The sequence below is a fragment of the Ceratotherium simum genome, chromosome 4 (assembly GCF_057802395.1).
Source record: "Ceratotherium simum simum isolate JZ-2026a chromosome 4, ASM5780239v1, whole genome shotgun sequence".
Taxonomy (NCBI): Eukaryota; Metazoa; Chordata; class Mammalia; order Perissodactyla; family Rhinocerotidae; genus Ceratotherium; species Ceratotherium simum.
In genome coordinates, this window is record NC_141903.1 from 27,799,717 (window position 1) to 27,824,053 (window position 24,337).

At 52.5% G+C, this 24,337-nt stretch overlaps 2 protein-coding genes across 2 annotated transcripts; one reads left to right on the forward strand and one right to left on the reverse strand.

The window, feature by feature from the left end:
* The first annotated feature begins 1,497 nt into the window (after positions 1 to 1,497).
* On the forward strand, positions 1,498 to 5,850 carry IL17B (interleukin 17B). The gene is made up of 3 exons (XM_004428662.3): positions 1,498 to 1,518; positions 3,592 to 3,881; positions 5,619 to 5,850. The coding sequence occupies exons 1-3, from the start codon at positions 1,498 to 1,500 to the stop codon at positions 5,848 to 5,850; spliced, it is 543 nt and encodes a 180-aa protein (XP_004428719.1).
* Positions 5,851 to 10,389: 4,539 nt separating this feature from the next.
* Positions 10,390 to 22,066, reverse strand: PCYOX1L (prenylcysteine oxidase 1 like). The gene is made up of 6 exons (XM_004428663.3): positions 21,918 to 22,066; positions 18,111 to 18,317; positions 16,344 to 16,518; positions 14,363 to 14,574; positions 11,802 to 11,942; positions 10,390 to 11,348 (listed from the first exon to the last, which is right to left on the reverse strand). The coding sequence occupies exons 1-6, from the start codon at positions 22,003 to 22,005 to the stop codon at positions 10,687 to 10,689; spliced, it is 1,485 nt and encodes a 494-aa protein (XP_004428720.1). The 5' UTR covers positions 22,006 to 22,066; the 3' UTR covers positions 10,390 to 10,686.
* Positions 22,067 to 24,337: the final 2,271 nt, after the last annotated feature.

Genomic DNA, 24,337 nt, shown 5'->3' on the forward strand with positions numbered 1-24,337 from the left:
GTCTGTTCACAGTGTCCCTCCACTGTCCTGTTCACACTCCCTTCCACCCCCTCCTCCACCTCCCTGGGTGGACTCGCTCACTCACGTTTGGCTGGATTGTCACTCAAGGTGAGAGACCTCGACCAGCGAGGTGGTCAGTCCAGCAGGTGATTCCAGGACCCGCAGACCCTGGGATTGTCTGGACTCACGAGACTGTGGCCTGAGCCCGTGAAGTCCAGCTCTCTCTCAGCCAGGAGGGTGGGCCCGAGTGGGTGGAAGGGAGAGTCGGCTGAGCAGTGAGAACCGTGCTAGCTCCAATGCTAATTAGGTCAGCTAATGTTTATAATAACAGTTATAAAATTATTTTATTATAATAAGTTTCCTAATAAACAGCGAAGTGTTTATTGAGCACTTACCGCCTGTCGGGCACTGAGCTACCTGTTTAACATGGGTTATTTCCTTTACTCCTTATAACAGCCCCGAGAGGTGGATGCTATGATTATCCCCATTCTAGAGATGTGGGGACTGAGACTCAGAAAGACTTCAGGGAGAAATGGGCCACAGCACTGTCGATTCCTGGGCACGACTCCTATTTTACAGCCAAGGAAACTGAGGCTGAGAGAGAATCAAAGGCAGAAGCAGCCCCACAGGCGCAGGCCCTGGAGGGGAGCCCGTCTATACATGAGGGAGCATGCTGCATCAGGAAGGCCAGGACGAGCGGCCGTGAAGCCTGCAGGGATCCGAGACTTGGCCCGCATGAGACCACACATTCAGAAGCATGTTCACAGCAGGCCGGAATTGTGCAGAAAATATCCCAAGCAAAACAGCCTGGGGTGGCGGAGAGAGCCCGGCACAGACACCAGGCACAAACCCCAGCTCTGTCATCTCTAACTCCCTGTGTAATCCTGGACAAGGTCCTTCCTTACTCCCGCCTCAGTTTCCCCGCCTGTGAACTCAGGTGGGGGGACTCTGGTCACTGAGGGCCATTGAGCTCACCTGAGGCTGGCTGAGACTGAGTGCCTGAGGCTGTCTCCCTGGGAGATGGGGCCTGCGTCCCGCTCCTGGCTAGCACACTCTGAGAACATTTGCTCTCCTGACCAACGGACAGCCCGTCCCTCCTCTGCCCTCGCCCCCTTGCCATCCCCAAAGCAAACGAAGCTGATTGTCTCAGCTGGCTCTGTGGGTGCTGGCCGGGCGGCTGGCCCAGGCCACAGGCGGAGGTGCCACCCGCCAGAGCCCCACCAGACACACAGGGCATTGTCCCTCAGTCAACAGCCCCTGGGCACCTCAGCTCGGCTCCTGGCCTGCCCCCACGCCCTTCACCGCCTGCCACTGCGCCAGGCCCAGCCCGCTGGGGGCTCAAGGCTCCCAGCCGATGATGAGCCCACCCACCCACCCCCTAGCAGCCCCTGACGAGCTATAATTGCTTCGCTCCATCCTGTTGCTGCCATTCTCTTGTTGGAGGCATCTGGGGTTCCAGGCAGGCGGCAGCTGCAGGCCGACCGCCTGGCTCGCGGGATGGACTGGCCGCACAACCTGGTACGTGGCGCTTCCCCACCCCACCCCCATCCCTTTTTAAAGCCCGAGTGTTTCGTTGCTTCTTTCCTATTGATTAATGGCAGCTTCTGTTTGGTTTGGAATCTGCAGAGGTGAGTTCTCTCTCTGTCCTCTCCCCCAGGACCAGGGAGAAACAGACTGGTCTCAGAGCCTGCAGCCACGACCAGTAGCTCAGGCTCCTGAACTGGGCTCGGCCCGTCCACACTAAGCCCTTTCAGGCCAAAAGCATCCCTGGGAGATGTCCTGGCAAACTCAGTTATCGGGGGTTTTCCAACGAGTCCCTGGGTCCTGGGATCCAGGCTGTGTGACCTTGAGCAAGTCCTTCTATTTCTCTGTTTCCCATCTATAAGGTGGGGGAGGGGGACTTGATTCTCAGCTGGGTTTCTGAGTGGAGAGCCAGTGTTTAGGAATGCCACATGAGAAGCTCAGATGAGAGAGCCTATTGTGAGGGAGACATTTTTCTGCATCAGAATCTAGGATCCAAAAGGAAGAATTTACTGACTTGAATCCCTGTCGTGGATTTTGCGCCAGGAAATGGCTCTGCCAAGAGGGGCTATGCTGAAACTTGTTTCCAAGAGTCAAGACCTGCCGGTGGCCTGGATAGACCAGGCATGGCCATGGGGGCTACAGGGTGAGGGATCCAGGGCAGGTAGGAGCCTGGACAGATTCAGCGAGACAGAAAACCCCCTGAAGATTCCTCCCTTCCGGCCAGTCCTGGCCTCCATCCAAGTCCTGGCCCTTCTCTCCCTGGCTTCTTGAGGAGCCTGGGTTCTGCTGGGCCCCCGGATCCTCTCCTGTGTGAGCCAGAGGCTTTCCTGACGCTCCTGGTTCTGCGGGGAGAGGGTGGAGACGAGTGAGTGAGGAGGGGACGGGAGGGTCGGGGTGTGGAGGAAGGGAGCACCGGTGTCACAGAGATGGAGTCCAACAGGGATCCTGGCCTGAGACCTGCCCATCTCCCCAACTTCATCTCAGGCCCCGCCCCCCCCACTCTATTTCAGCCTCACTGTTTCCTTTTGGCAAAGCTCTTCACCAACTCAAACCTCCCTCACACTATTCCCCCTAGTAAGGTTTTATAGACTCCTTCTGCCCAAGTCTGCTTTCCTCTTATCCTTCAAACCTCTCCTGACATGTTCCCTCCCCAGAATGACTTTGTGGGACCACTCCACTGCCACCAGGCTAAGTGGGGGCCCTGCTCCTCTGCAACCACACACTCCACGGTCCCACCATCGCACTTCTTAGCAAGAGTTATGTGCTTGTTTCCTTGTTCCCTGTCTGCTCTCCCTCCCAGACTGTAAGCTCTAGAAGGGCAGGGATGGTGAGAGCCATTCATTCACTCAAATGTGAGAGATAAGACTGTGTGTGGAAACTGACACAATGCCCGCCCCTCATGGAGTCTGTGCTTAGCGGGGGATGGACATATACAAGAATCGCACACACAAACGGTAAGACTGCAATCTCGCAAGAGGCGTGTGGTATTGAGAGCCCAAGAAGGTCCATGGAGGCATCCCTGAGGAAGTGACACTGGAGCCGAGACAGGGGTGAGAGGCATTTAGAACACGAGGAGGAGAGGTAGGACTCTGCAGGTAGCAGCTTGTGCAAAGTCCCTGTGGCAGAGCGTGGACTGAGAGAAGGCTGGAGGCTGAAGCACAGTGTGAGAGGAAGCCAGGAGTGACTTGAGGAGGGAGAGCTCAGGCCTGGGAAGGTGACATCATCAGATTTGCAAAGCCGGGGGAAGAGGGGTGGGGGGAATCTGGAGAGACCAGGTGAGGAGGCCGTTGAGCTGTCCAGGGAAGTGAGGATGGTGGTGCAGAGAGAGAGAAGTGGATGGATGGGGAGATTTTTAAGAGGTACAATAGACAGGACTTAGTGAGAAGTGTGGTGCATACAAGTGTTGATACACATGTGTGATGGGCTAGTGGGACCAGGCCAGGGCATGGCAGGTGAGGGTGGCCCCGACAGAGGCCTCTTCTCTTCCCTCTCCCCTCCCTGGGCCCTGAGGCTTGGTCCAGAGAGAGACAGGCTCTCCCACTTTTGACCTGTGGCCTTCCTCCCCAGCTGTTCCTTCTCATCATCTCCATCTTCCTGGGACTGGGCCAGCCCAGAAGCCCCAAAGGCAAGAGGAAGGGGCAAGGGCGGCCTGGGACCCTGGCCTCTGGGCCTCACCAGCTGCCGCTGGACCTGGTGTCTCGGGCGAAGCCATACGCCCGCATGGAGGAGTACGAGAGGAACCTTGGGGAGATGGTGGCCCAGCTGAGGAACAGCTCCGAGCCGGCCAAGAGGAAGTGTGAGGTCAACTTGCAGCTGTGGCTGTCCAACAAGAGGAGCCTGTCGCCCTGGGGCTACAGGTAGGCCGGGCAGGGCAGCACTGGGCAAGCTGCATACTGGAGGTGGCAGAGGGGATGCTTGTCCACTGTCCTCATCATTGTAACAGTTAAGACATTGGATTCAGAGGCCTGAGTGCCTGGGTTTGAATCCTGGCTCTGCCTCTTACTGGCTGTGTGGCTTTGGGCAAGTTGCTTAGCCTCTCTGAGCCTCAGATTACTCAAGTGAAAATGGAAGTGACAGTAGTACCAACTTCATTGGCTTGCTGTTAAATGGGATACCCATGCAGAGTACTGCCGTTATTGTTCTCCAAGTCCGCACTGAAGCGCTTGCAAGGCCTTCCCAAAATGTCACTTCCTCCAGCTCAGGGTGCCTTGTACACATCTCTCAGTTACAGCACTTCCAGGCAGTATTGAGTTGGCTGCGTCCACATTCTCTCTCTCAGGCTAGACTGGGACCTTCCCAATGCTGCATCAGCATCATCTAAGGATCCTCATGCCCCGCCCAATCAACATCTCTACGGGTGAGGCCCACAAAGTGGTACTTTATACATCTCCACATACTGAGGATGCACAGCCAGGTTGGGGAATCAAGACCTGCGGCCCCTCGATGACAGGAGTGGTGTCTTACCTGGGTTGTAGCTCACTTCCCAGCACAGCACCTGGCATGCAGGAGGGGCCACATGTATACGTGTTGAATGAATCATGAAGAAATGGACTGATGGTCCTCACTCACAAACCTAGACCAAAGATTTTTTAGCCACACAACTTATGTCCTGAGACTCTAGAACAGCACATTCAATAGAACTTTCTATGACGATGTAAAGTCCAATATGATAGCCTCTAGCCTCATGTCACTACCAAGTGCTCGAAATGTGGCTAGTGTGACTGAGGAGCTAATTCTGATTAATTTAAATTTAAAAGCCACATGTGGCTAGTGGCTACCATATCTGGAATGTGACAGTTAGAAGTATCCCTAAAGATCCTCTCTTCTCACTTTACCGTGCCCTTGACTTTCTTGGGGCTCTTATAAAAACGCGGGTTCTGATTCAGGAGGCCTGGGGTAGGGATGAGAGTCTGCATTTCTGACAAGTTCCCAGGCAATGCTGACAGTGCAGCTCCGCAAGTCAAGTTCACCTCCCACGTTTAGCAGAGGAGGAAACTGAGGCACAGAGAAGGACAGGTCACAAGGCGAGTGTCTGTACTCTCAGCTCTAGGAGGGACCTCGTCTGTGCTGTCCATCAGTGAACACCGAGGACAGACTCACTCACATGGTGGGTATGTGGGAAAGGAAAATATCTGTTGAATGGATAGAAACTAAGTCAGGATAGAACCCAGAACTGACTCCTCTTCCAGTGGGGATTAGGCATCAATATGCTCACATATTATTTCTGGTGGATTAAATTTCCCAAGAATATAAACAAGGGTGGAGGGGTGAGGAGATAGACAGAGCCTTGGGCTTTGTAATCACACAGCACAATCTAGAATGCTGGGATGGGCATCTTGCTGGATGAAAGAAGGAGACTGGGTGACTGACACGTGACCTTGAACCAGGATAACCTTGGCTGGTGACTTGCTTTCCAACATCTTCCATTTGCTCACCCAGAACTCGGAGTTGGTTACTGCCCTTCCCCTAGCATAGCACGGTCTTGCTGTGGGAATGAAAACCCCCATTAGGAAAGGCAGAGGTGTGGGGAGTGGGCCCCGATTTACTCCTTCCCCACCACCTTCCGCCCTGTGCTCTCTCCTGCCTTCCCGCAGCATCAACCATGACCCCAGCCGCATCCCCGCGGACCTCCCGGAGGCGCGGTGCCTGTGTCTGGGCTGCGTGAACCCCTTCACCATGCAGGAGGACCGCAGCATGGTGAGCGTGCCCGTGTTCAGCCAGGTGCCTGTGCGCCGCCGCCTCTGCCCGCTGCCGCCGCGCGCCGGACCCTGCCGCCAGCGCGCAGTCATGGAGACCATCGCCGTGGGCTGCACCTGCATCTTCTGAACGGCCCAGGCCCAGAGCCGGTGGGCAGCCGGAGAACGCCCGCCCTGTGCCCCCATGCCAAGCAAGGGCAATGAGAAGTAAATGCTGTCTTTTGTAAAGCAAGACCTTGGGTTTGCTCCTTGTGGCCTGGAAGCCAACACCGAGTGGGGATAGGAGGTTGCCGGGAGGTGGATTTCAGATCAACATAAAGGAGGATTTTCCATCACTCAGAGTTCTCCAACACTGAGATAGGATATTTTAAAAATACTGCTTTCACTTCTACCATTTAGGACAGTCGTATACTCCCTTTAATTGGGGTTTATAAGCCTATATTTCAGCCATGGTATTGGAGGTTGGTTGGTATAAACCTATGTAGGAGTGAACAAGAGCTACGTCTCCCCAGTTACAGACCATTGCAAACAAGCCCTTTGGAAGCAGAGAGCTGCCTGTCTCTGGAAGGGTCCAGCTAAGGCTGAGCCTCTAAGAACACTGTGGAGCAGATTCCTACTCTGGGTGGAGAAAATGATCCTTAAGTTCTCTTTCAACTCTGAGATTCTCCGCAGGTCAGACTTAGACCCAGAGAAGAGCCTCCAGGTTGCCACAGAGTAGGGGGGTTTTTAACCTGGGCCAGCGAGCCCCTGAAATTTTCATATGCATGTGTCTTTTTCTGGGCTGGGGATCCCTGGCTTTAAACAAGCACTGAAGAGTTGAGAACATCGGCGTGGATCATTTTTTCACCCAACCTTATCCACAGGGGGACCTGGTAGACAGTTTGCTGATATCAGTGGTTCTCAAACGTTAGCCAGCACCAGAATCCCCTGGAGGGCTTGTTAAAACACAGATTCCTGGGCCCCACCTGCAAAGGTTCTGATTCAGTGGGTTCAAGGTGGGGGCTTTGCATTTCAAATGCAGTGGTTCCTGGGTGATGCTGATGAGAACCACTTTGAGAACCACTGGCTTATATCAAGACATTTTGCTGATCAAAAAAGTAGTCCCAAAGTCCCTGCGGGCTCCTGCTCCCTGGATGCTAACTCCCCCCACCCTCATTAGCCCCTTGCAATTCAATCCTCCCCCTGCCCTCCTAGCCCCTGCAGCAAATCCTAAATCAGCTGTTCTAGGGTCTAAAAATACCTTGCCTCCCCCAAGACAGCTGAGGGGCTCAGGCTGTTTTCTGAGAGTAAGAATAGCTGGCACTTTAGAGTTAATTTCAATAAGAAGGCCAACGGCCAGTATAGGAACACTTTACTTGGCTGCTCTAACTCCAGTGCTTAAAGCAGCTTTAGCTCTGAATGTTTTAAGGGTCTAATTCATGAAAGGGCAATGGTTAGGTATGTGCCTCTCTGGGATAGTAAGTAACTTACCTTTTTTGGTATTGTTCTAGAGCGGATACTGATTAAAATTACCCCAGGAAGCTTCGGCCTGGGTCCAGACACATGGAAAATAGACTTCATGTGCCAGCCCAAGCTGATGCCTTCAGCAGCCGCTTCTCCTCCCTGGGGAGCGGCTTGTCTCTGAGGCGCCCACAGTCTGCTTTCCTGGTCAAAAGACTTCAGCCACACAGGAGGGACCCACGGCCTCCAAGGCCTTTTTGTGGGGTGAGGGCACGGGAAGAATTGAGCTGCAGGAGACCCCGGGGGCCTGGGGCGTACAGATTGGGCGGGGAAACTCCTCATTTGAGTGGGACGGGCTGTCCTACTCCTACCAGAGCATCACACACAGAGATCCTCACAAAAGCTGGTTAGTTTCATATGGACGATGCCTTTTCCTCTTTCTGGGCTTCAGTTTTCTCATTTGTGAAATGAGCAGATGGGATTTAGGGATCCTCAGGGTCTTTTCCAGTTTTACCATTCTGTGGCTTAGAAGCTTGGCCTCATGAGCCTGGGCTGGCAGCTGGCCCTTCCTGGTCCCCTGGTTTAAAGGCAGCAGCAGGGAGCTTAGGATCTTTGGAGAGCTGGGTCTATGCTGCGCCCCGGAACCTCCTTTGGTCTGAGTGTAAATGTGTTTCATGTTTTCTGCTGTCTGGTGAGAAACCTCCACTCCATGAGGATAGGGGCCTCATCTGCCTCCTTCAGCGCTGCATCTCCAGCTCCTAGCACAGGGCCCAGTGCAGAACAGGGGTGCAGGGCTTGGTGCATGAATGAACGCATGCGTGCATGCACAGAGGCCTCTAGGGGGAGCCCGAGATGCGCCCCTAGTTCCTTCTGATGCTCCCTCAAAGGCGCGTCAGGATCAAGGCATTCCTCCCTGCCCCACCATTCCTCACTCACCTTCCACAGTGAGTGGAAGGACTCTACCTTCCACAGTGCCACCCCTGCTCCCCAAAGTGCAGAAATTTTGCTTGGGTCACGTGCTTTAGGGGTGGAGTCCCTGTGAGGAGTTTTTTAAAGTTTAAAAAACTACACTGCACCCAGGACTACTAAGGATAAGTGTGGCCTCATTCATGTTTTGTTTGGCAGATTATAAGGCTCTGTCTTTGCAAATGCTCCTTCTTCTCCCAGAGGGCTCTGAGCCCTGGGGGCTTCTGTCCTGGCCTGAGAAGGCTAGGATGGACCCTGGGCAAAGGCTTCCTGCTGGTTCCCATGCTTCCTTCTGCTGCCTTCAGGAATCTCTGGCCGTTCCATCTCTGGCCGTTCCTTGCAGGCAGGGAGGTGTGAGATCCAGCTCTCAGGTTTGGGCTTGAAGCAGGGAGCGTGGGCATTTTGGCCTGCTTTGATTCTGAGCTGTGCAGGCCTGCCTACCCAGATGAAGGATGTTTCTGAAGAACCAGCCAGCTCCACTGCAGTCAGGCTGGGGCATGGAGCAAAAGCCAGCCGAGGACTGGGGATCAAGGGTAACTGCCCTGGTTTGCCTCCTCTGTGCACACATCCTTAGGGATGCAAGGAAGCGTTGGTTACCAGAGACAAGTTTAGTATTGGCCTTGGTCCTCTGACCTTGAGCATCAGCTACACCATGACAGCCCATGGCATCTTCATTTCAAATACAGACCATGGAAAGATGTCGTTACACACTGATTTCACTGGACTTGAGAGGAGGGGGATGGCACAGCCGTCGTGCCTCTCTCCAGCCCTCTCTTTCCACCCCTCTGACCTTGTAGTTTGGATGAGACCACCTCTGCTCCAGAGGTGGGACCTGACTGTTCTAAGCCTATCAGCTTAATCTCATCTCTGTGTCCTGGTTACTGGCCCAGTAGCTGAGTCCTAAGCCAATCAGCATGTGGCATTCTCTTGGCCATAGGAATTGGTTCAGCAGGGGCCCAACTGGTCCAGAGCCCAGGCTTTGGTTCAGGGGTCATAGGAGAAGACCCTCTTGCCTGGGAGCTGTTGGTGGTCATCTTTGACGGTGAGAAAAGTAATAGCACTGGCATTGCATGGTGCTCGGCCCTGCCCTGTACCTGGGCTTTTATGAGAACCAATAAAACCCTTTCATTGCTTAAGCCAGTTTGAGTTCGGTTTTCTACGACTTCAAATAAAAGCATTCTTACAGACATGTCAGTTTCACAATTCCTATAATAACCAACAAGTGCATGCAACTTGCACTTTAAAGACACCATCTCTTTACCACCACCATCACCTCGGCATAGTAAAAACAACTTCAGAGCCAATTTGGCCCTCTGCCTACTTGAAGGGTATTTTGCCCCATGCTGAATTCAATTAATTTTAAGGAGAAGCTCCAGATTTAAGCTGTGTTCTATGAACTCTCCAGGAGACCTTGGGCAAGTCATGTCCTCACTTCGGGCTTTTATCTCCCTCTCTACAATAAGAGGGAAGTTAGCTGGATGACCTCTGGGGCTGTTCCTGTTAGGAAAGCCACATTATCAGTGTCGTTTGGCAGCGTTGTGTCCTTCTGGCATCTGGGCTCACTCCCCACCACCCCCTCCGCCCCACCCCCACCCCACTGCCACCCCAGAGCCAAATTTAGCAGTTCTGGGAGGAACCTGAGCATCTGCATCAGTTTAACCTCTGAAAAACTACATCCCAATACCTTCTTTCCCTCCTTTACTCTGCTGGGGTGAATGTTTGGGGGGAATGACTGCCCTCCACCATCTGGGAACTTGTCTTTTTGCAAGACAGATCCATCGTATTACCGCTCAACCCTTGCATTATGAACAGAATGGTTAATTTCTCCAGGTGTCAAGGAAAAGCTTTCCTCTTCCTATGGCCTGGTATGTTTCCCTTTTCCCACTGGTTGCCAGGAAGCTCAGAGCTATACTGATAGCTCCGATGGTATAACCATCTCCTCCTGGGATCCTACCATAGTCATCTCCCCCAACATGCAGCATTGTTGAGAGGCTCGGATGGTGTCTAGTAAGTCGTAACTAGGTACACCTCACATCTAGCAAGCCCACAGTAAACATGAGCTATTATCATGTCTTAGGTTTTCTGATCTTCCCTTCTACTTTATTTGTAACCAACTGGTTACACATTTCATTGTAGATGCTGCTTCAGGTACATTTTGGGAGTAGGCAGTGAAAATCAACACAGAAACTGGACCCAGAGTTCTCTGCCTTATATTCCCTCCCACAGTTATCCCTGTCTCCTAGTTAGAAAACCAAGTCAGAAGCAGCTTGAGAGGATGGATTTTTATTTTTTCTTAAAAAAATTAAATAAAATGAATACACTGGCTTGAATTTTCTTCCCTTCTCTTACTCTCCCCCTTAGAAAGAAGCAACCACTGTGAGAATTCTTAAGCTAGAGGCAGAGAGCGGGACACCCGGACCCTCAGTGGAGGGAGAAGACGCTTGACACACGAGGGGTCAGAAAGAGGCTGGGCGGGTGAGTGTGGCCTGTACGACCTCGGCCGCTGTGGGTGGTCCATCTTCAGCGGGAGATGGACCTTCCCGGGCTCGCCCCGGAGCCCTCACAGTTCAGTCTTCACCTTGTGCATCAAATCCTTTTGGTCAATCTTGTCTAGGTCCTGGTACCAGCGGTTGTAGGCCAGCAGGGCCACGTTCTTGGCAGCTACGGCCGTCACCTCCACAGAGCTGGCCGCGCGCTCCAGCGCACTGAGGTGGAAGAGCTGGTCGTGGAGCGCGAACCGCGGGAGGGGGGCGCGGGAGCCGTAGAGGGGGTGGGCCTGCCACTCGGCTGTCTGGACCGAGTAATAGGAGCGGAAGAGGGTCTTCAGCTGGGACCGAAAGAGGGGCTTGGGGGACTGGACTCGCCAAACAGCTGCCTCCTGAGGCTGCTTCCGCCGGAAGTTGGCCGAGATGTTGACGGGACAGATGTTGTCCAGAGCACAGAAGAAGCTGGGGAAATCCGTGGTAAGGATGCTGGTGAAGGGGAAAAGCTTAGGGTCGGGGAAACCGAAGTAGGAGGAGTTGAGGTAGCCATGGACCAAAGAGACAACAGTGGGCTGGAAAGGGCCCTGGACGGCATCAATGGGCGGGTCGAAGCCTTCAAAGGTGATGGTGCTGCTGCTGTTGTCCAGGTGCAGGGGGGTGGCGATGACCACTATGTCGTAGAAGTCAGAGCCATTGCCCACCTCATTCTCATACTCTACCTGGTACAAGGCTCTCCCTTCTGGAAGGAGAGAGAAGAAAGCACAAAAGTCAACTTATTTCTTGGCTCCTACTCCCTGATCTCCTCCCATCTGGAGGGTATGAGACCTTGGGTGCAGCTGGGCTGTCCAGAGGCTGGGTCCCTGTCTTTCTGTGCTGGTGCGGCTGCAGGTCGAGCAGTGGACTGGGAGTCAGGAGACCTGAGCTCTTGCTCTGGCTCTGCCACTGACTGTGGCTCGAAGTCCTCAGTAGTCAAATGAATGGGGCTAGATTAATGCCAGTCTTGGCTTTCTGGCTCTGACATTTGAATTGGGACAACAGTGCCCTCTGGTGTCACTCGGCAGTGCTGGGGCTTCCCATTGGTTTTTTGGAACCACTCCCCAGCAGATCACAGACTGAGGTTTAGGGACAGAAGAAGTGGAAGTGTTTACTCTCTAGGAATGGAGTGGCCATACCCCCTGCTCCGTCCACTCACCTACAGTGTGCAGGGTCACAGAGGTCACCGTGGCGTGGATCACATTGGCCTTGGTGAGCTTCAGCAGACCGGAACAGACCAGCTTGTTGCCTCCCTCCACAGACCACAGGCTGCCTTGGGCCCCGGCTAGTGCCATGGCTCCTGGGCAAAGAGGGAGGGTGGCTGGTGGGTCCTCAGAACCACTGGGCAGTGGGGCTTGAGAGTCCAGCACCATCCCGCCTGGGCCTGCCTCCCTCCCAGGCCAAGACGCCTCCCAAACGCAGGCACGAGGAGACAACACACACAGAAATAAATACAACAAAATTCACAATGCTATGAAGTGAAAATATTACACCCAGTGTAAGAGCCAGCTACAAAAGACCACAGATTGTATGGTTCATTTATACAGACTGTCTAGAATGGGCAAATCCATAGAAACACAGAGCAGATTTGTGGTCGCCCAGGGCTGGAGGGCTGGAAGGTGTTGGGGAGGTGATAGTTAAAGGTATGGGGCTTCTTTGGGGGCAATAAAAATGTTCTGAAGTTGACTGTGCTGATGGATGCATGACTCTGTGACTATATGCCAAACCACTGAATTGTACACTTTAAATGGGTGAATTGTGTGGTATGTGAACTATATCTTGAAGGATACACACAAGATACCGGAAGAGTGAACAGGGAAGCCCCACTGAGGGGACACTAGGCAGGACCTGAAGGCTGAAAAGGAGCTGGCTGTGCCAAGAGCAGAGGACAGTATCCTGGGCACATGGGAGGTGCTTGTTAAATATAAACCTTTTCATTCATTTATTCAACAAAAATGGGCTGAGTGCCTACAATGGTTGGCACTGTTCTAAGCGTTTGGGCTACATCATAAACAAAGGAGACAGAGGTTCTTGCCCTTGGGAAGCCTACATTCTAGTGGGAGGAGATAAAATAAGTAAATTAAACAGTCTCGACTGGGAGTCAGGAGACCCGAGGCTTTGCTCTGGCTCTGCCACTGACTGTGGCTGGAAGTAAACAAAGGAGACAGAAAGGTCAGGAGGCAGAAGATGATACCTGCGGGGTGGGGGACTGGACTGCTGGGCGCAGGCGGAGGGCTGGGATGTAATTTAAACCTGGGTGTATGGTAGCTTCAATGGAAAGGTAACATCGGCACAAAGACGTGGTGGGGAGGGAAAGTTTACTGTGACCGTGTCTCAGGGAAGAACGTTCCAGGCAGAGGGAGGGCCACAAAAAAGCCCCGAGGTGGGAGCACACCTGGAAAGCTAGAGACACGGCAAGGAGGCCAGAGTGTTTGGACTGGGGTGAGTGAGTGGGGAGGCAGTGGGCCAGGACCATGTGGTGCCTTGCAGGCCACTCAGAGGACTTTGGGTTTTATCTGAAGGAAAGTGGGAGCCCTTACAGAGTTTTACACACAGGCGTGACATGATCTGTCTTTTGTCGTAAAAGGATCATCCAGCTCATGTGCTGAGGATAGCCTGTAGGGGGCAGGACGGGGTATGCGGGGGGACCTGGCAGGAGACGTGCAGTAATCCAGGTGAGGGATGCTGATGGCTTAGACCAGGGAGGAAGCAGTCAGGTTCTGGAGATATACAGAAGATAAAGCAGATGGGATTTCCTGACATATGACATGAAGGATATGAGAGAAAGAAATGAGTCAAGGTTTTGGCCGGGGCAACTGAAAGGAATTATTACCAACTGAGCTGGGAAGACTCTGGGAGGGGCAGGCTCAAGGGGAAAGGTCAGGAGCTCAGGTGTGGACATGCTGAGTTTGAGACACCCATTAGCCCTCCCAGTGGAGACACAGGGGCGGCAGCTGACACAGGAGCCTGCAGTTCTGGAGAGAGGTCTGGGCTGGAGGTCATGTCTGGGCTCAGGTGGGTGGAATTTAAAGCCTTGAGACTGGCTGAGCTCACCAAGGGAGCATGAGTAGCTGAGAGGAGAAGGCGACAAGGGACAGAGCCTGGACCTTCCATGTTAGGAGACGGGGAGAAGAGAAGGAGCCAGCCAAGCAGGCTGGGAGGCCGGGCCAGTGAGTGCCGTGCAGTTCCTTGTCTTTGAATGCCCCTCCCCACCTGGCAAAATCCTACCGCATCTTGCAAGGCCCAGAACAGTCTCCATGCCTTGGTGGAGACATGCCCTGACGACTCTCCCAGGCAGATTTAGTCGTGACCTCTCTGGTGGCCTGTAGGGTAGCCCTTTTGTGGCTGAGGGATGGTGGGTTGTGCACGCGTCCACCTGCCCAATAATGAGCTGGGAAGCTTAGGTGCTCTAAAAGATGAATACACAAGGGGCCCAGAGGCCTCAATGGGGCAGTTCTTGAAACCAATCCAATCAGGAGTGGTAGAAACACTCTGGACCTGAGATCTGAGCCTTGCTTTCACTGTCTGTGAAGTGGGGTGAATACCATCTCCTGCCAGCTCGGAGGACCGATGCCAGAATCAAATGGGGCTGAGGCCTCACAGAGAAAAGGAAACCGTAATGAGCCGGGTAAATGTGAGGTTATTATGGGAAGCCCAGCCTATTCTGGGCACCGTGGACCGGGGAAGGGCAGGCGGGCAGGCTGAGGGCCGGAGGCTCACCAGCAAAGGCGGGCATCGCTGCCGACTGGCCGTAGCTGGCCCGCAGGACGGCAGAGACAACGTCGTCAATAAAGCGCTGCGTGACGCCCACCTGGAGCAGGGACTCAGCCACGGAGCGCTGGGTCATGTTGATGAAGGCAGATTCCCCCAGCGAGTAGAGCAGCTCCTCCACGCCCGAGAAGGCGTAACCGTGGGCCTGGAACTTATAGATCCTGGGAGACACGTGCAGCTGGAGCCCTTGTGCAGAAAGGCCTTTTGGCTGACCCCCTGCTACTGGGTCCCTGCACCTGAGGGACCCAGCAGGGACCCAGGCCCCCTCTCCATGCAGAGGGGTGGGAGAGGAGGCTGGTTATGCTCCTCTTGGCCTGTTCACTAGCCATGGTGGGCCTGTCCCACCAGAAGGGCAGCACCGAGGGAAGGGCAAATACCCCAGAATCCCTCTAGACCTGGCTTCACATCATGGCTCTGCTGAATGACAAGTGCGTCATTTCTCTAAGCCACTCCCTGCCTGATGACACAGTCCTCTTCTCACTCAGTTGGGACTGCCAGGCAGTGGGCCACGGCCCACCCCTGCTGACACATCCCCTTCTCCAGCAGCTTCGGCTCCGCCCTGGCTTCTAGGACCACTCTGAATCCGATAGCAGCTGCCTCATGCCAAAGTTGTCACCCTCTCTGCCAGCTCTGCCTGTCCTCTCCTCCGGCTCTATCCAACAGGGCGCCCACCCTCTCCCTGAGCTCACGTCTTGTCCCTCCCTCCACAACTCCTCTAATCTCAGGGACGAGCATTTGCCTGGAACCACCTGCTGATGGATTTCCGGATGGGCTGGCCTTTGAAATGTGGCCTCTGTTTGGGCTGCTGTGTAAACATGTTGAGTTTGGTTATTAATGGGACACCCAGATGGAGGTGTCCAGAAAGCAGTTAGAAATGTGAGTCTGAACTTAAGGAGAAAGTGGGGCTGACAGGTAGAAGTCGTCTTTCACAAAAGCGAGAACTCAGCATTGTAGGTTTGGATAAAATTGACAAGGGAGAAAAATCTAAGAAAGGAGATAACCTGTGGGGGATCCTGGAGACCATAAGAAAGAAGCCCCATAAAAAGCATAGTTACAGAAGTGGGTAGAGTGGAGAAGTGCCAGAAACCAGGAAGGAGGCCTGGAGGCCACGCTCGAGTGTCTGACACTGAAGCCTCTGCGTCTGGGCCAGGAAGCAGGGAGAACCTGCAGGAGGGCCTTTGGGGGAGAGCTGGGGTGCCAGCCTGGCGAGTGAGTGGATTGTGAGAAGTGGACAGGGTGACAACAGACCATTTGTCCTTGTTATCTGGAGGTGATAGGGAGGGGGCCGGACCCAAGGAGGAAAGAAGTGGTGAAGAAAGGTGTTTGTTCTAGATGGGAAAACGGGGGACAGCAGAGTGTGTAAACGAGTGGCCCACAGGCGGCAGATGGCCTACAGATGTGTTTCACTTGTCTTATAAGATGAATCGGCTGCATACATTGAGAAACTGGGAGATTTCACATATAACTCTGGATTTCTAGATTCTTCTGAAAACCTGGAAGATCTAGCCACAGGAGGCTGGCATTCCCACATGGCCACACATGGCTCTAGCAGAGCTGGCTGCCCCCTTCAGATGATGCCCCTGAAGAGCAGCACCCCACTCTCTACCCTTCTCTTCCGCCCCCTGCTACACTTGCTCATACCCCAGGTTGGCCCTTGTGGGCGACTGAGTTTGCGAGTCGTGCTTTTACTTATCAGTTTAGCAGAGGGAAAGAGAAAGCTAGTGTGACGACACCAGAGACCACCTCTGCAGCACGTAAGTACGTTCCTCATGCTGGGGGCTTGCTCGGAACCCCGACTGAACTGTGCCGGCTTCTCTCACCCAGCAAGTACCTTTTCCTTTTTGACACTTTACAGTCCGGCTGGTTCCTTCCACATCTCTTTTCCTCTCTCCCTCTGGAACGCCCACCCAGCAGCTCCGCCCGGCCCTACCTCATGAACTTCTCCATGACCTCCTCCACCCACATCTGCAGTCGCAGGAAGCTGATGCCGTAGTGCCACCAGAGGCGGAAGAGGTTCAGCAGGTACCAGTCAGTCTCCTCCAGCACAAAATGCTCCCCGCTGAAGATGGCGCTCCTGCCTACCACCTCTCGCCGGTGCCTCAGCCCTGAGGAGACAAGGGCTCCAGAAAGCAGTCGTCACACTAGCTTTCTCTTTCCCTCTGCTAAACTGATAAGTAAAAGCACGACTCGCAAACTCAGTCGCCCACAAGGGCCAACCTGGGGTATGAGCAAGGGCCCTCTCAGGTCCCCTCAGAGGGCCCCCCGGGAGACCTAGCAGTGCCTAAAGCTTCAATTCAGGGCCTTCCTGAAGCACGCAAGTAGACTGGCTCCATCAAAGGGAATATGAACACTACGGTTTGTTCATCTGTGCTGTAAATAAATGTACTGGGGAAATATTTGGCCTAGCTAGTCAATAAAGAAATGAAAATTAAAATAATGTACCATTTTACATTTTGTTCAACAAGGATCTACTCAGCCACGAGTGAGGGGAATTCAGATGTCATCCCGGAATGTCCAGGGGCTGATAGCGCAGGGCTTGCTCTGGGATGGGAGCCCTGGGCACCAAGACCACGTGCAAAGAATCATAGCTCCTTGCAACAGTCCACCCTCTACACCTGACAGAGCACTGGGCCCTGTGCATCTCACTGCGTCCTCCCACAGCCTGGGCAAAGGCAGCTGGGGGTGATGGCACCCCCAGCTAATGATGTGGAAAGTGAGGCTTAGAGGTCATAAGACCTGCCCCAGATCACAGGTTTTTGCTTCTTTCCCTCCTATTCCTGTCCCTGAGACACTAAGCTCCCCTACCCAGAGGCAACTAGTTAAGTACATTCCTTCAGAATCCTTCCAGAGATATTTTGTGCAAACACTCATAAATGTGTATATATATATATGAGTTATTCCTCCCCAGACCCCACACACTGTAGACTGCTCTGCACCTCACTGACAGACTGTGTCTTGGAGACTGTTCTATACCTGGGCAGAAAGGACTCCCTCATTCTGGCTGCTGAACAGTCTGCTGTGTACTTAAACAATAATTCACATAATCTCAGATCCCAGTGGGTGGGCAGGCAGGATATTTCCGACCTTTTGCTGTTACAAACAATGCTGTAAGGAATAACCTTGTGCGTATGCCACTTTGCACATCTGTAAGTACACCTGCAGGATCACTTCTGAGAAGTGGGATTTCTGAGTGAAACAGTATACGTGTTTGTGGCTTTGATAGATGCTGTGCGGTTGAATCCCAGCTCTCTCACTTATTAGCTGCTTGGCCTTAGCCAAGGTGTATACACTTTCTGAGCCTCAGTTTCCGCAGGAGGAGATATAACACCCATCTTGCAGGCTGGTAGGCAGATTAGAAGTAAGGCCTACATACCACCTAGAAGGATGCCAGGTACCTGGCAATTATGCAGCATGTGGAAGCCGTTATGATTATGATTATTCAGAGGCAGCAAATTGAAAGGGAAAGAAACTGGCCTGGGAGTCAAACCTGAGTTCTAATCCCAGCTCTGCAACTAACTCACTGTGTAACTTCAGGCAAGTTCCTTCCCCTCTCTGGTCTCAGCTGCTCCATCTGTAAAATGAGGAGATTGGGGTACACGACCTTCGGGCCTTGACTGTAGGGGCAATCTGGGAAGGGCCTGATGGCTGTCACCAGCCCCGTGTGCTGGATGCTGAAGCCCCCAGATGGTGCACTCACCCAGCTGCTTGACGAAGTCCTGCATGTGTAGGCTCAGGGAGTGGAAGGAGGCGGCCCCGCTCTCGTAGTGCTGCTTGTTGACCGAGATGGTGGCCAGGCGGCCGCCCACGGTCCCCTTCTCATACACATCGATCTGCACCCGGGGGCCGAAGTGCTGCTGGAGGAAATGGGCCACGGCCGAGCCCCCGATTCCGGCCCCAACCACGGCTGTCAGCAGGCCCCGGAGGCAGGGAGAGACAGAGCATGGGCATGAGACGGCAGGTCACACCTTCTCGGCCTCCTGGGCTGCTGGTTCCCAGGCACTTGCATTTCATAGGCTTATGACATCCCCAAAAGGAAATGTGCACACTAGTTTTTAGCAAAGCTGTTAATAAAGAGCAAAGGACAACCTGAAAACTGCCACCTCCTGTAACCCTGATTTTATAAAGACAAAGACACGTTAGCAGCAAAAGAGCAGGAATGAATCTCAAAATTCAGAATGGTCATTTAAACAGATTAAATTTCGTTGTACACAAACTCACTACATTGTCCCTATTTTTATTTCACTATGAATTGGTGAAAACCTGGTCACTGACAGGTACTGTTAGGTTAGATCAGGGTTTGTAAACCACTCCTTATTCCAGGGGTCCGCAGACTACAGCCCACAGGCCACAGCCACACCCTTTCTTTAGCTTATTGTCTATGGCTGCTTTCACACTCGGCAGAGCTGAGTAGCTGCAGAGACCGTACAGCCTGCAAAGCCTAAAATATTTACTCTCTGGCCCTTTACTGAAGAAGTCAGCCAACCCTTGGTCTCGTCCAACCTACCACCTGACACTTAAATCATTTCTACACCTGTGCTTGCCAAGACTGGAACGCACCCTGTGACGGGTTGATCATTACCGTATGGGGCACTCCATTCCAGTTTGGACTCCTGTTAGGAAGTTTCAGCTTATTGGGGTCTTTTTGTGTCTTATCATCCACTGTCTTTACTACGCCTCCCACATTCCTGTTATTTGCAATCTTGGTTCATATGCCATCAACATTCTTATCCAAGCCACTGATAAAAACGTTTCAATGGACAAGGCTCCGAGGTGCTACCAGGAACCACTGACTAGACAGACACTAATCATTAAATAGCACTGTGAGAGGGCAGTAAAGCAACTATGAAGCTCCTGAACTGGAGTGCCACGCGACCCACAGCGTTTACCCACCATGTACCTGAGTCACAGCTTTCCTCTCATCTGACAGCCTAATAATCCTATCCAAAAAGAAAATGAGATAAATCTGGTGTGATTTGTCCTTACTAGACCCTAAGACCAGCAGCTCTTGTCAACAAGGCAAAAATACAAGGTTCTTTATGATCTGGCCTCCATTTACTTACCCCACTCCCTGCCTCACCCTCGCAATACTCCACCTTCTCGTCTGTCTTGACTTCTTCTGCTGTGGAGCACATGCCTTTGCTCTCTCATGCCTGTGCCTCTGCCTGTGCTGTTCCCTTTGTCAGGAATGCTCCTTCACCCTTTGCCCTGCTCACTTCCATGGCCCTCATACGTCATTTTCAGCTGGCTTGCCTGACCCCCACTAGGATGAGTCAGGCGTCCCTCCTGCATATTCCTGCAGCACACCCTCCTTACCCCTGGCCTAGGCAACTATACTCAAATGTCCATTTAAGGACTGAGAGCAGGTCACTATGCCCCCAGATCCTAGCAGGCAGTAGAGTTCGTTAAGTATTTGTCACATCTTGAAAGAACCACTTCCTCCTTCTCAGTGTTTACAAAGCTACTTCCAAGAACACCCTCAACCTTTTTAAACCAGCGTGCTCCCCTCCCCTCCATTTGCGACAGAGCCCCAAATGACCCATTTTTCCAGAGAAACTGATATCACAAGGCCTGGAAGCTGTCCAAGGGCTATAGGAAAGCAGAAGACCTCACCTCACTGAGAACCAACTCACTCAACACCCACAAACTGACACCCACTTTGGTCTCTGGTAAGATGTGCGAGGGCACAAGATGAATCACACAGGGCTTCTGTTATCTGAGCCCAGGCAGAGAGTGGGCAGACGGACTCATGCACAATTAGCTGTGACAACGTGTGACCAAGTGCAACAACAGGGTTCCAGGGAATCAAGAGGAGGAAGCAATGAATTCTGCTTGGAGATACAGGCTTCACAGGGGAAGCAATGTTTGATCAGGACCTTGGAGGACAATCGGCCTTGCCAAAGAGCAGAAACACATTCTCCGCAGAGAGAACAGCATGAGCAGGGCACTGTGTGGCACTATGGGGGAATTTAAAGGGTCCAATGCCACCCCGAGGCGTTCAGATCTGATCCTGCAGCAATCTGAGGGCTAAGCCTTCCTAATGGGAAGCTCCTCATTCTTGTTGTGGGTAGAGTCCAAACCACGAAGGGCGGACAGAGGCTCTTGTCAGAGGGCGGGGGACAATCAGGAAAGCTACAGGGCAGCTTGGCGTTGCCAAGTGTTCTGCCCTGGGTGACCCCTGGGGCGAGGTGGGTAGGGCCCGCTGGAATGAGGAAAAATGGAATTTCTGCATTGCCAGAAACAGTAGTGCTGGGAGGAGGCACTGCCATGCCCCAGTGGTCAGTGTGAAGTGTCCTGCTCTGTTGCCCATTCCCAAGAGATACGGGAGTGCTCCGTACCTCCAGACACTGCCTGCCAACTCTTCCCAATCCTTCAAAGCCTGGCTCAAAATCCACCTTCTCTGTGAGGTCTTCTCTGGCCACTCTAGCCCTCAGGATTCTCTTTCCTCTGAAAACCCTCAACTCTGTCCCAAAGTGATTTCTGGCGTGCTTCTCTGCCTATGGGAATTTATATGCTAGGGACTTGAAAATCTTTGAGTCACGTTGAGTTAAAATGACAATTATTAAGTGGGGCAAACTGTAAACAAATATGGAACACTAGTCAACGATATGCACGATGAAGTATTTAGCGAAGTGTCCTGATGTCTGCAATTTATTTTGAAATGCATTAAAATGTAAGACGGATTAATGGATGTGTGACAGGTATGTGATAAAGCGAGTAGCAGTTTGTTAATGGCAGAATCTAGGTGGCGGGTATACAGATGATCACTGTATATCAAGTTCTTTCAACTTCGCTGTACATTTGAAAATTTTCAAAATAAAATATTGGAATAAAAAACAAATAAAATGGCTGCTGTTAAAAGTTCCCCACTCTGTCATTCAGCAAATGTATCTCCAGCAGACTGACAATGGGTTCTATCTCCGCTAGGACTGTCTCCTACTCTACCTGAGGTTTGGCTTAGATGTTACTTCTAGGAAGCCCTCCAGAGCCACACAAGACTGTGGTGAAGTGCCCTTGCTCTATATCAAAGTATCTTCTCTGCCTTAGCACTAACTTCCCTGTATGTGCAGTCTCTCTTCCAGACAGGAACCACGGAGCACTGTGCCTGCTACACAGACGGCCCTCAATAAACCTTTGTGAATGACACTACCCAGACCCTGTCCTCTCTGTCATCGGGGCACCTGGCAAAGAGCCAGGTCCATGGAAGATGCTCAAAGCCCCTGGACCTTCCAGCGAGATCAGTGGCCAGTCCGACCCCAAGCCACTTTTCCGCCCCGGGGTAGCCCTCAACACATGCCCATGCCACCCTCCTCATCAGCACCTTGCCTACTGCGGTCCCCTTCCTCACCCAGTCGCAGTCCCTCGCCTCTTCTCCACCCAGCTCCTCTCCCGAGGACCCCTCCCTGGCCCAGCTGTCCTCCCCATCCCCCACCCAGCTGCTCCGGGCTGAGAACCCTGTTCCCGCGCAGCCCTCCCAGCTCAGCACGTCACCCCGACCTCCCCGCACCGATTTTGCTGGGCCGGGCGTCTCCGCCTGTAGAGGCGGCGGCGAGCAGAGCCGCCAGCAGGGCCAGGAGCCGGGCAGCGCGGGCCATGACGGGCAGCGACGGGGTCAGCACGCCGGGGGCTCCGGCGCTGGCGCGTTGGCGCGGGGCTCACAGCTCCGCCCCAGCGACCCCTGGCCCTTCCGCCTTCCAGCCTCGCTGGTCACAGCCTCTCATTGGACGAACAGCCATCCCTCTCCAGCACGACGCCTTCATTAGCTGCATCTCTCTCGAGGCAGGCTCTGTCATTGGCAGCTTCCCTGTCCCGCCTCCTGGATGCGGGTTCCTCATTGGCTGGCTCGTCCTGCTCCGGCGCAGGTGTGCGCGCTTCGGAAGCGCAGCATCAGGACCAGGGCCCAGCTGTGGAGAGATTGACAGAAAGGAACTGCAGCTTTGCCGACCTCGGCTCAAGTCCGATCTCGGCGAGTTACTAGCTCTGTAATGTGACTTGTCTGTGCCTCATTCAGTTTCCCTGCTCTACCTTTCTAGGTGGTTGTGACAATCACGTGAGATAAGGGATGTGAAACCGCTTAACAGTGTCTGTTAAGTGCTAGAAATTGCTGACCAACCAGGCAGCCAGGGTGGCTAGACGCTGCATATGTATATGCGGAAACGGGGCCAGATGCTTTGGAGACTGCTGTTACTTACTTATGTGTATTTGCAGTGTTTCCATACAGTTTATATCTCTGCCTTTTACTTAAAAAATAAAAGGGAAGGGTTTCATCCGCTCTCTTCTCAGAGGGGAAGAAAGGTAGGAAGGAATAAGCTCCTATTTTCACCCTCTAAGAAAACAAGAATAGCTCAGTGTGGCTAGTTTATCACACTGTGAGGGACAGATTTCCTCTAGCAGAAAATAAGTTGGGGACGAGTTTCAGGATAAAGAAGGAATCCACATTTATTCAGATTCTGGCTAAGAAACTGAAGAGATTCAGAGTATAGTAAAAGGGCGTATAGCTGGGATTCTAAATCAGCCTTGTGGGTCTTAAAAGGGCCAAACTAGATTACTAGTGAAGTGGTAGATAAAACATGCATTTCTGTCTTTTTTAAATCTTTGTGGCAATGTTTGTGTATGAATGCAAAACTTTAAAGTTCATTTCCAGGGACTCAAGATATTCCCATAAAATATGTTTTTTATTAAAACAAGCAATCATTGATCACTTTGTGCCAAATTCTCATATGTGCTGACAATCTGATTTTTGTAGGTTTTTTGGTAGGGTAAATTGTACTGACTTTAAAAATTCAACTTCTTGGCTCTGCTTTTCGAGTCCTTGGTAACTCTAGAATCTAGAGCTGTTTTCTTCTGTTCTTCCGATCCTACAACACATTGACAATGTGTGAGCACATCAAAGTTGTAGGACAAATTCAAAAGAACTATAAGAGGAAAAGCAAGGAGGCCTAATTCTGGTGGCTGAGGTGCACAACTAATGAAACTGGGAGTGAAGTTAGGTGACTATATCAGTTATCTATTACCACATAATAAACCACCCCAAAACTTACTGGCTAAAAGTAACAATCATTTATTTTGTTCCTAAATCTGCTCTTCGGGCAGAGCTGTGAGGTCAGCTCATCTCTGTTCCATGTAGCGTCAGGTGGGGCTGCAAGACCCACTTTCAAGATGGCTCACTGAGACGGCTGGCAAGATGGTGCAGGCTACCAGCTGAAGGCTCAGCCAGGACCCTCAGCTGCACTCCACAGGCTGCTTCAGCTTGCTCTTGGTTTGATGGCTGGGTTCCAAGAGTGAGCATCCAGACAGGAAGGTTTGGGTCCAGAAACTGGCAGTGTCACTTCCACTGTATTCTCTTGGTCAATCACCAAGTCCAGATTCAAGGAGATTTGGAGCCATGTTATAAAACCTTCACAGTGAACTTGAGAACGAGCACAAAGTCTGAGTGGATAGGAAATAAAAATATACTTACTAGCACTGGGAATATGGGAAACAATGGATTATGGAGCCAAGGTGTACAGACAAGATTGGAGCAATGATGAAAATGCAAGGCCAAACTGCAGGAAAGGCCGGCTTGAGAGAGGGCCACTCAGCCAGGAGGCTGGGTACGGGGACGCCAGCTGAGAAGCAGAGGTAACGACAAGGCCAGGCAGAGGCTGGGAAGCACATGTGGAAGCTGAAGGTCAGAACAAGGCCACACGCCAGTAATCTGGTTGAGAGGATGGTCAGAAGCCCTGCAGTGCAAGCGAAGTGGTTAAAGCAGATAAGACAATTAGAACCACAAAGCAAGCATAAGAAAAGAAGGCGACGCCAGAAGAAGGCAGAAACAGGAGTCCAGATCTAAGAAATACACAAAAATCAGAAAGAAGCAAGGAGGTAGAAAAACAGACAAGACTTCACCACCAAGGCAGGGTCTGGAACGCTGACACGGCATCCACC